The sequence below is a fragment of the Garra rufa genome, chromosome 13, assembly GCF_049309525.1.
Source record: "Garra rufa chromosome 13, GarRuf1.0, whole genome shotgun sequence".
Classification (NCBI taxonomy): domain Eukaryota; kingdom Metazoa; phylum Chordata; class Actinopteri; order Cypriniformes; family Cyprinidae; genus Garra; species Garra rufa.
The window spans coordinates 24,137,311-24,149,055 of record NC_133373.1 but is presented as its reverse complement, the minus strand read 5'-3'; the positions used below and the strand labels follow the sequence as shown (position 1 = coordinate 24,149,055).

General features: G+C 36.7%; 1 protein-coding gene across 1 annotated transcript; it reads left to right on the top strand.

The window, feature by feature from the left end:
• Positions 1 to 780: 780 nt before the first annotated feature.
• LOC141283601 (uncharacterized) lies at positions 781 to 11,117 on the top strand. Its single transcript, XM_073816898.1, has 15 exons — positions 781 to 1,507; positions 1,726 to 1,821; positions 1,938 to 2,171; positions 2,263 to 2,422; positions 2,502 to 2,633; positions 2,808 to 2,903; positions 4,328 to 4,456; positions 4,557 to 4,658; positions 5,589 to 5,708; positions 5,809 to 5,904; positions 6,305 to 6,415; positions 6,621 to 6,722; positions 6,828 to 6,929; positions 10,380 to 10,469; positions 10,561 to 11,117. Exons 1-15 carry the CDS (start codon positions 929 to 931, stop codon positions 10,584 to 10,586), a joined length of 2,175 nt encoding a protein of 724 aa, XP_073672999.1. The 5' UTR covers positions 781 to 928; the 3' UTR covers positions 10,587 to 11,117.
• Positions 11,118 to 11,745: the final 628 nt, after the last annotated feature.

Below are 11,745 nucleotides of genomic sequence, written 5' to 3'. Positions count from 1 at the left end.
ACTCTTTACAAAAAAAAGCGATGTAAGATGATTTTGAAGTTGGTATTTTTTTGACATACTCTAACTGTATTGACCTGAAATGAGCAAAGTTCAGGCAAAGCTAGACAAGACAAGCTTTTGAGGTTAAAAAGTATAAAAATGTTTTTTTTTTTGTTTTTTTTTTTGTAGAAATTAACCGATCGTTTCGCTAGATAAGACCATTTCCTCCTCGGCTGGGATCGATTAGAGCCCCTTGAAGCTGCATTTAAACTGCATTTTGGAAATTCAAACTTGCAGGCACCTTAGAAGTCCCCTTTATAGAGAACATTTCTGAATTTGTTTCTCAAAAAAACAATTTTTTTATGACTGAAAAAAAAAAGACATGAGCATCTTGGATGACAAGGGGGTGAGTAAATAATCTGTAAATTCTTGTTCTGGAAGTTAACTTCTCCTTTAATACATATATCTCTGGCCCTGGTTTTATTATTATTTTGTATATTTTTCCTAGCTGAGGCTGTGTTAATTAAAGAATCATAACAAGCTGATTATTAGCAAGCTTATTAGTTGTGCTGACCATACAGTTTAGTTTGTAAGCATTTGTAAGCATTACTAATTTTCATGTTCGACAAAACTACGTTTCCCATCAGGCCTTGTGGCTGCATGACTAAATGCTTCCTGTTTCTGTCACTTTACTATGTGTCTCCATCTAATGGTGACGCTGAAAACCGAGTAAACTGGAAATATGCGACATTAATTTAAAGCACACCGGTATCTATTATGAGGAAAGTACAAAACAATATATTTTTTACCCTTCCCAACTCACAAGCGCTTACATTTTTATCGTTATATTTGTGTACATTATGACGAATCATTTCTTGCTTTCACTTTCACTCTTCCTTCACTTACGGTGAATGGTTGTTTAATAACACAAGTAACTTAAGATAAAGAAATGGCAGAGGCTATACTCGGAGATCAGGACCAGTACAGCTGCTCAATATGTTTGGACTTGTTGAGGGATCCCGTGACCATTCCGTGTGGACACAGTTACTGCATGAGCTGTATCAGTGAGTGCTGGAATACAAATGATCAGAAAGGGATCTATACATGTCCTCAATGCAGACATGCCTTCAATTCAAAGCCTCCACTCAACAGAAGTACAGTACTTAATGAAATAATGGAGAAACTGAGGAGCACAGAGCTACACGTGTCAGAATCTGCTCAGAGTCTTGCTGGACCTGGAGAGATTGCCTGCGATTTCTGTGCTGGAGAAATGATCAAAGCTGTCAAGTCTTGTCTGGAGTGTCGAGCCTCTTACTGTGAAATACACGTACAACCCCACTATAATGTTCCTGCCCTGAAGAAACACAAGCTTGTGAAAGCTGCAGTCATCCCAGTGTGCCCCAAACACGACAAGCTCCTTGAGGTTTACTGTCGAACCGACCAGAAATGTGTCTGCATGCACTGTGTACTGGATGACCACAAGGACCACGACACAGTGCCATCTGCAAAAGAGCGCGATGAGAAACAGGTGAAGATGTCCATCATTGTCCATCGTGCTTTAAAAAATTATTTGCGTTTCATTTTTTAAGTATTTCAAATTAACCACAAGTCGCTTTATTAATTGCATTCAGAACACATTAACTGTGTAATTGACAGCCCTACTCGTAACATAAAGTAATTACAAAATGGTATTGACAAATGTTTTCAGTAAGTTTTAACAGACCGTGACTTGTGTTTTGCCCTTAGATAAAGCTCACACGCTCTCAGGCAAAAGTCAAGCAGACAATCCAAACAAAAGAAAAAGAGCTCCAGAAGATGAAAATGGACATCACGTCCCATTCAGTAAGTTCTGATGTAAAACAAATAACCTTCACAGTTATACAGAACAACTCTGCATTTATCAGCTGACACAAGTTTGGATCTTTGTAAACATTTTGTCTTGCTTTGGTTCTCCTCAGGATTCTGCAAAGAAGGCAGTGGACAACAGTAAGAAAGTCTTCAGTGAATTAGTCAAACTTATTGAGAAAAAAAGCATTGAGGTGATTGAAGAAATAAAAGCTCAAGAAAAGGCTGATCTGGATCAAGGCACCAAGCTACAAAAGAAGCTGGAGGAGGAAATAACTCAGCTGAAGAAGAGGGATGGAGTTCTAGAGGATCTTATACAGACAGACGACAACATCCAATTTCTTCAGGTATAAACACTGTAAACAATATGATTATATATTACACATAAACATTGTTAGTTATTCTAAAAGTTAGTCTTTGAATATTTTTCTCCCACAGAATTATGAGTCCGTATCCTCTTCATCTGGATCGAATGGGTTGCCGAGTTTCTCATTTCAGCCATACTGCTCTTTTGAGGACGTAAGAAAACTTATATGTGATCTTACTGGGAGACTGGAGAATACTTGCACGCAGGAAATAAGCAAAACAATTAGTAAAGGTAAAGTAACTATGATTTCCATTATATCTGATTGTATTTGTAAGTGATGAAATTGTTTAATGTAATCTTTTACTTTTAGTTTCAGATTTGTCAGCAAAGAGGCCTTCAGTTGACATTGTAGTTGGAGACAGAGTCCGCGTGAAGCCGTCTGTCGTTACCCCAACACATAAATGGGGATCAGTCACTCACTTGAGCGTTGGTGTTGTTAAAAGTGAGAGCACTGACTGATATTGATTTGTATTTATATTTACCACAATAAGTGAAATTACTGTATAAATATGCACACACACACATAGATAAAACTGTCTCACTTAACGTCTATAGTACAACAGAGTGAGAAAATGGGATATTATACATTACTGATTTTTTGCTTATACTTCTGCAGAAATTCAGGGCGATTTGTTGACTGTAGATTTCCCCGAACAAAGAAACTGGACTGGTGTAGTTTCAGAAATGGAGCGGGCAACCAGTGCTGGTTCAGGTAATCTAACATGATGACTAAAATCATGCTGAAATATATATAGTACAGTTGAGGTCAAAAGTTTGCATACTCTTGCAGAATCTGCAAAATGTTAATTATTTGACCAAAATAAGCAGGATCATACAAAATGCATGTTATTTTTTTATTTAGTACTGACCTGAATAAGATATTTCACATAAAAGACGTTTATGTAGTCCACAAGAGAAAATAATAGTTGAATTTATAAAAATGACCCCGTTCATAAGCTTACATACACTTGATTCTTAACACTGTGTTGTTACCTGATTCACAGATGTGTTTTGTTTTTTTAGTGATAGTTGTTCATGAGTCCCTTGCTTGCACTGAATAGTTAAACTGCCCGCTGTTCTTCAGAAAAATTCAACAGGTCTCACAAATTCTGTTTTTTTTTTTTTTTTTTTGCATTTTTGTGTATTTGTACCCTTTCCAACAATGACTTTATGACTTTAAGATCCATCTTGTCACACTGAGGACAACTGAGAGACTCATATGCAACTATTACAGAAGATTCAAACCAGGGTTAACAGGTTTTCACAACAAAACCTGCCCAATTGCCACTCAAAACCAGCTTAAAACTAGCCCAATCGTGTTTTGAGGGGGTTCCCTGCTAAAAATCGAATTCCGGGGGGCTAAAATACACGTTTTTTGGCAGGGTTCCCCTGGTACAGATCGCATTCAAGGGGCTAAATATCACTTTATTAGGGTCACTTCAACCCGTGGACATTAAAAACAACCCGGGGCAACTGTGTTAAAGTAGCAACACTGGTTCAAACGCTCACTGATGCTTCAGAAGGAAACGATGCATTAAGAGCTGGGGGGTGAAAACTTTTAGAATTTGAAGATCAGGGTAAATTTCACTTATTTTGTCTTCTGGGAAACATGTAAGTATCTTCTGTGGCTTCTGAAGGGCAGTACTAAATGAAAAAATATGATATGTAGGCAAAATAAGAAGAATGTTCACATCTTCATTCTGTTCAAAAGTTTACACCCCTGGCTCTTAATGCATCCTTTTTTCTTTTTGAAAAATCAGTGAGCATTTAAACCTTCTGTAATAGTTGCATATGAGTCCCTCAGTAGTCCTCAGTGCAAAAAGATTGATCTCAAAATCAGTCATTGTTGGAAAGGGTTCCAATACACAAAAATGCTGAAAAACCAAAGAATTTGTTTGTCTTTTGAACAGGGTCCTTTTTATAAATTCTACTATTTATTTTTGTGGACTATATATAAATTCAGGTCAGTACTTAATAAAAAAATAGCATGCGTTTTGTATGATCCCTCTTATTTTGTTAAAACAATTAACATTTTGCAGATTCTGCAAGGTATATGAAAACCTCAACTGTTGAACATTAACTGTTAAAATATTACACAGTGAGTCTAAGCTGTTTTGTAATATTTACTTGTTTTAGATTTGTCAACTAAAAATGGTCCAGTCAACATCAAGGTTGGAGACCGAGTCAGAGTAAAGCCTTCCATCACTACCCCAAAACATAACTGGGGTAGAAACATCACTCATAAGAGTGTGGGTGTGGTGAAAGGTAAGATCTGTATCATTCCCCTCATATACTGTAAATAATTTGTCAAAAATACCATCCTTACTAAAGTACAAGTGTTACAATATGAACTTGTTCTGTTTAGACATTAAAGATGATGACAGTGTGGTTGTTGACTTCCCTGGACATGCAAACTGGAAAGGAATTCTCACTGAAATGGAGTTAGTAGCTATTGATGAAACGATTGGTAAATAATTATTTTAAGCACTATATAAGTATTTAAGTAAATATTTTAAGCTTCAGCAGAAACACTCTTAAAAATAAAGGTTCCAAAAGGTTCAACAAAGAATATTCCACAAATGTTAAAGGTTCTTTATGGAAACATCAATGCCAATAAGAGAACCTTTATTTTTAAGTGTGAATATGACGCCAAGCAGTACATACAGTTGAATTTAAATGTTTACATACACCTTGTAGAATCTGCGTAATGTTAATTATTTTATCAAAATAAGAGGAAGAATTCAAAATGCATGTTATTTATATTTAGTACTGACCTGGGCTGCGTTTCCCAAAAGCATCGTAAGTTTAAGTACATCGTAGACCCATTGAATCCAATGGAGCTACGATCAACTTAAGCTTACGATGCTTTTGGGAAACGCAGCCCTGAGTAAGACATAAAATACATTTACATATAGTCCACAAGAGAAAATAATGGTTGAATTTATAAAAATGACCCTGTTCAAAATCTTACATACACTTGATTCTTAATAGAGTGTTACCTGAATGATCCACAGCTGTGTTTTTTTTGTTTAGTGATAGTTGTTTATGAGTCCCTTGTTTGCCTTAAAAAGTCTTCAGGTCCCACAAATTCTTTGGCTTTTCAGCATTTTTTTGTGTATTTGAACCCTTTTCAACAATGATTGTATGATTTTGAGATCTATCTTGTCACACTGAGGACAACTGAGGGACTGAAACTATTACAGAAGTTCAAACACTCACTGATGCTCCAGAAGAAAACACAGTGCATTAAAAATGTATCATGTTTCCTTCTAGAGAGTTTACTTTAACAAAACAGTTGTCCATCTCTAGAATGAGGCGCAAAATATTCAAAACAACCACATTTGATCCATGAGTATTCTATCAAACACTCATCTTGGACCTCCATGTGACATTTCAGGAACTTTAAGTCTGGACTCCAATATTAAGGTTGGAGACAAAGTTCGTGTGAAGCCATCTGTTGTTACTCCAACACACAAATGGGGAGCAGTCACTCACAAAAGCATTGGGGTTGTTAAAAGTAAGAGCGCTGAGTTTCATAACTTACATATCATACAAATCATTTTTTTTAGAGTGATAAGCATACTTTACATTAATGATTTGTTTTTCTACATTTGCAGAAATTCAGGGTGACTCTTTGACTGTAGATTTCTCTGAGCAAAAAAACTGGACTGGTATGGTTTCAGAAATGGAGATTGTGGCCAGCGCTGGTTCAGGTTGTTGACTGTATTTAAAGACATGAATACAGCCATTTAAATAATTGCATACAGTTTTTTAGCTGCAGCTTAAATGTTGTGTTGTGCACTTAAAAGTGAATGTGATTACTGTAATATTTTACTTGTTTCAAATCTGTCAACAATAAATGCTCCAGTTTACTTCAAAGAAAAAGACTTGTTGTCTGTTTAGACATTAAATGTGATGAGAGTCAGTTTATTGACTTTCCTGAACATGCAAATTGGAAGGGAATTCCTTCTGGAATGGAGCTAGTAACTAATGATGATGAGTTTGATAATAACACATAGTTTAACGGTATTTCCATGACATTTAAGTAGCAGCTATTCAACAGAAATGTCCTCTCAGACCTTCGTGACGGTCCTTGCATTTCTGGATATTCAGGTCTGGAGTCCGTCGTTAAAATTGGAGACCAAGTTCGTGTGAAGCCGTCTGTTGTTAATCCAACACACAAATGGGGAGCAGTTACTCACAAAAGCATTGGTGTTGTTCAAAGTGAGACCACTGACTGACAATAATTTCATTACTAATATTAAGCATGCATTCCTTACACATTGTGCTTTTCACAAGAATAAATTAAATGATAAAGGATTTTTTGTAGGCTCACTATGTACCACAGATTGAGAAAAATTACACAGATTAATTCTGATTAAAGTTAATGATGATTATGATTTATGATATTTTTGTTTTTATTCTGCAGAAATTCATGGTTCTCTTGAGTCTTTGATTGTAGATTTTCCTGAGCATAAAAAATGGACCGGTTTATTTTCAGAAATGGAGCTTGTGACCGGAGATGATTTAGGTAATCTTCCCATGCATTTTTTTTTACCTGTTTATACTTGTATGTGAAAAATGCTTTCTGTATTATCATAATTTTCATATTTGTTAACAAAAAAAAACTTTACAGACATTAAGGTTGGAGACAGAGTCAGAGTGAAATCTTCCATAATTACTCCAAAACATAACTGGGGTGGACATATCACACACAAGAGTGTTGGTGTGGTAAAAGGTAAGATCTGTGTATTTTTCTCAAAGAACAAACTTTGCATTTATATTTAGCTGCATTTATTTGATCAAAAAATACAGTAGACACAGTAATATTGTGAAATATTTGTACAAATGTTTTCTATTTGAATGTATTTTAATGTACACATATCTACATTTACATTTAGCATACATACAGTGGTGTGGAAAAAGTGTTGAAAAAGTCCTGATTTTTTAATTTTTTGAATGTTTGTCACAGTTTAATGTTTCAGTTCATCAAACAAATTCAAATATTAATCAAAGATAACACAAGTAATCAAAACATGCAGTTTTTAAATGAAGTTTTTTTTATTATGAAGGGAAAAACAAAACCCAAACCCACATGGCCCTGTGTGAAAAAGTGTTTGCCCCCTAAACCTAATAAATGGTTGGGTCACCCTTAGCAGCAACAACCGCAATCAAGCGTTTGCGATAACTTGCAATGAGTCTGTTACAGCGCTGTGCAGGAATTTTGGCCCACTCATCTTGGCAGAATTGTTGTAATTCAGCCACATTGGAGGGTTTTCCAGCATGAACCGCCTTTTTAAGGTCATGCCACAGCATCTCAATAGGATTCAGGTCAGGACTTTGACTAGGCCACTCCAAAGTCTTCATTTTGTTTTTCTTCAGCCATTCAGAGGTGGATTTGCTGGTGTGTTTGGATCATTGTCCTGCTGCAGAACCCAAGTTCGCTTCAGCTTGAGGTCACGAACAGATGGTGGGACATTGTCCTTCAGGATTTTTTGGTAGACAGCAGAATTCATGGTTGCATTTATCACAGCAAGTCTTCCAGGTCCAGAAGCAGCAAAACAACCCCAGACCATCACACTACCACCACCATATTTTACTGTTGGTATGATGTTCTTTTTCTAAAATGTTCTGTTACTTTTACACCAGATGTAATGGGACACACAACTTTTGTCTCATCAGTCCACAGAGTATTTTCCTAAAAGTCTTAGGGATCAAGATGTTTTCTGGCAAAACTGAGACGAGCCTTTATGTTCCTTTTGCTCAGCAGCGGTTTTCGTCCTGGAACTCTGCCATGCAGGCCATTTTTGCCCAGTCTCTTTATTATGGCGGAGTCATGAACACTGACATTAAAGGGATAGTTCGAGCATTTAAGACATTAAGTCGTATTCAATCCTTATCAGCACTATAGTGTATACACACTGACCCACACTGCGTTCACCTCCCTGGTCAAAGTTCTGGCCGCTGGAAGTTTTTCAAGAAAGTAGTCACGGTTAGTTTCCGGGGCCTCAAAACTGTGCGTTTTTACGTGAAAAAAATATATGCGTTTCAAAGCTTGATTAATTTACATCACAAAAAACACTCCTGACAAAAATCATACCTCAGTTTTAATCGGCACTATATTCTTTCCGTTTCCATCAATCCGCGCTGCTGTCAGTTCGCACGTTCCGATCAGCTGTTAATAGCGCGACTCGCTGACAACATGTCTGACTACGAAACTTCTGATGATGAAACCAATTTTAGCACAATGTCAGACGGAACAGACGATATATTTTTTTTTATATTAGACCTCGTTTCACGTGATTTCCACAGGAGTCTAAACATCAGATTGTTTACTGTACAGTTTAGACATGGGATCTCCAGTCCTCGTGAGCTACTGTCTTGCTGGTTTTAGTTTTTCTTTGATGCAACACACCTGACTCAAATCAACGGGTAATTAGCAGGCTTGTACAGAATGTCTCATTTGAGAAAGGTGTCCTGTCATAGGAAAACATCGAGCTGCAGGAATGTAGCTCACGATGACCGGAGTTGGAGATACCTGGTTTAGACCTACCTGTATGCGACTTCAAGCACACTTATAAACACGATGATACCGACACACGTTCCGCATAGTTACAGACAATAACAAATATAGCAAAGCATCATATTTTGTTGTGTTATATAGATTCAATGAAATTCATTAGTTATGACATTTACCGATTTTCTCACCACATAGACAGTCGATTATTGTCGATGCTATCACTGCCCCGGTTAGAATATTCTCAGTGTAACGTTAGCCTAAAAACCGACGTTAGCTTCAAAATAAACCTGTCTTATGCGACATAAAGTTAGTAAATAGAGCTTACCCGTGGTACTGGTACAGCAGAACTCTTTAAAATCCGTTTTTTGATTTTTCCTCATTGGTTGGGGATGTAATCGTCTTCGCTGAAGTGAGCACTGCACACACGAAAATCCTTGATACTGGATATTTTAGCTCCCGCAGAGTAGCCGATGGCAACCAGCCAAAGCTGTCTCATAACTATATCAGAAACAGGAAAACGATGGAATCTGAACGGCGATCCCTGCACATTCTTGTGGTCACAACCTGGGAATTTACAAGTTCGCACCATTGTTAATTTTCTACTTTTTACGTCGTTGTCATTCGAGTGTGTAATGGAACAGCTGATCTGAACGTGCGAACTGACAGCAGCGCGGATTGATGGAAACGGAAAGAATATAGTGCCGATTAAAACTGAGGTATGATTTTTGTCAGGAGTGTTTTTTGTGATGTAAATTAATCAAGCTTTGAAACGCATATATTTTTTTCACGTAAAAACGCACAGTTTTGAGGCCCCGGAAACTAACCGTGACTACTTTCTTGAAAAACTTCCAGCGGCCAGAACTCTGACCAGGGAGGTGAACGCAGTGTGGGTCAGTGTGTATACACTATAGTGCTGATAAGGATTGAATACGACTTAATGTCTTAAATGCTCGAACTATCCCTTTAACTGAGGCAAAAGAGGCCTGCAGTTCTTTAGATGTTGTTGTGGGGTCTTTTGTGACCTCTTTTTGAGTCGTCGCTGCGCTCTTGGGGTAATTTTGGTCGGCCGGCCACTCCTGGGAAGGTTCACCACTGTTCCATGTTTTCGCCATTTGTGGATAATGGCTCCCACTGTGGTTCGCTGGAGTCCCCAAGCTTTAGAAATGGCTTTATAACCTTTTCCAGACTGATAGATCTCAATTACTTTCTTTCTCATTTGTTTCTGAATTTCTTTGAATCTCAACATGACGTGTAGCTTTTGAGGATCTTTTGGTCTACTTCACTTTGTCAGGCAGGTCCTATTTAAGTGATTTCTTGATTGCGAACAGGTGTGGCAGTAATCAGGTCTGGTGTGGCTAGAGAAACTGAACTCAGGTGTGATAAACCACAGTTATGTTTTAACAGGGGGGGCAAACACTTTTTCACACAGGGACTTGTGGGTTTGGATTTAGTTTTCCCTTCATAAAAAAAACTCTTCATTTAAAAACTGCATGTTGTGTTTACTTGTGTCATCTTTGATTAATATTTAAATTAGTTTGATGATCTGAAACATGAAAGTGTGACAAACATGCAAAAAACTAAAAAATCAGGAAAGGGGCCAACAGTTTTTCACACCACTTTAGTTGCTCTTGGAAATGTTCTATTTTATGTGGTTGTCCTCTCATCTAGATATTAAATCTGAAGATGTGATTGTGGATTTCCCAAGTCACAAAGGCTGGAAAGGCATTCTCTCTGAGATGGAATTGGTAAACAATTCAGGTCAGTTACTTAGAGATTTTTTTTTCCTGAATTAGTTTTTGTTTTCCACCAACATGCAACCAAAGTATTAAGCTTATCTGTTTGTCTACAGATGCTGATGTTTCAGGATCCTCCTAGATCACTGTGGATGTCTCTGCTTACTTTTTGCTTTTGTGAATTGTGCTTTTGTGGTTGAGTTTTGATCACTGAAACTTGCCCATGTCTTTATTTGTAAGTTTGTATTCATGTGAACATGAAAAATGAGATACTAGTTTCAGTCTTACTTTTTTCTGATGTCCTTCACAGCACAGGGGAGACAATTTATCTGACAGATGCTTATATAAAAGGTTCTTTTCATTCAGGTGTTCAGGTTCATTTGCAATAGCAAACCTTTATTTTTTGTCTTCATTTTGACTCATGTATGATTACATCATAATCATGGGTGCTGCAGTTCGAAAAAATGTTTCTACATATATAGACACTGAATTTTATCAGCTGAAATCTGTTTCAGCTCTGGGATTGAGCACATAAAATGATGTTTGTTCAGTTTTACTTGAATATTAAATCTAAAATGATTAATTACACATTTAATAATGATAAATTGTAAATTTCCTATCAAAATGTGACACAAATGCAAATTTTGCTGCTATTTTTTTGTCTTTTGAGTGAATTAAATAAACTGCTCTGATATTTAACAATTGTGACTGAAGCTTAGGCATTTTGTCGTTTAAAGGAGAAGTTCACTTCCAGAACAAACATATACAGATAATTTACTCACCCAGTTTGTCATCCAAGATGTTCATGTCTTTCTTTCTTCAAGCGTAACGAAATTATGTTCTTTGAGGCAAACATTAGATTTTCTCCATATAGTGGACTTCAGTGGAGCCCACGAGTTTGAACTTTCAAAATGCAGTTTAAATGCAGTTCAAAGGGCTCTAAACGTTCCCAGCCGAGGAAGAAGGGTCTTATCTAGAGAAATGATTGGTTATTTTCTAAAAAAAAAAAAAAAATTACAATTTATATATTTTTTAACCTCAAATGCTCGTTTTGTCTAGCTCTGTGTGTACTCTGGGAATTTCGGGTCAATACAGTTAGGGAATGTCGAAAAACTCCCGTCTCATTTTGTCAAAGGGTCAAACACTCTTTACAAAAAAAAGCGATGTAAGATGATTTTGAAGTTGGTATTTTTTTGACATACTCTAACTGTATTGACCTGAAATGAGCAAAGTTCAGGCAAAGCTAGACAAGACAAGCTTTTGAGGTTAAAAAGTATAAAAATGTTTTTTTTTTTGTTTTT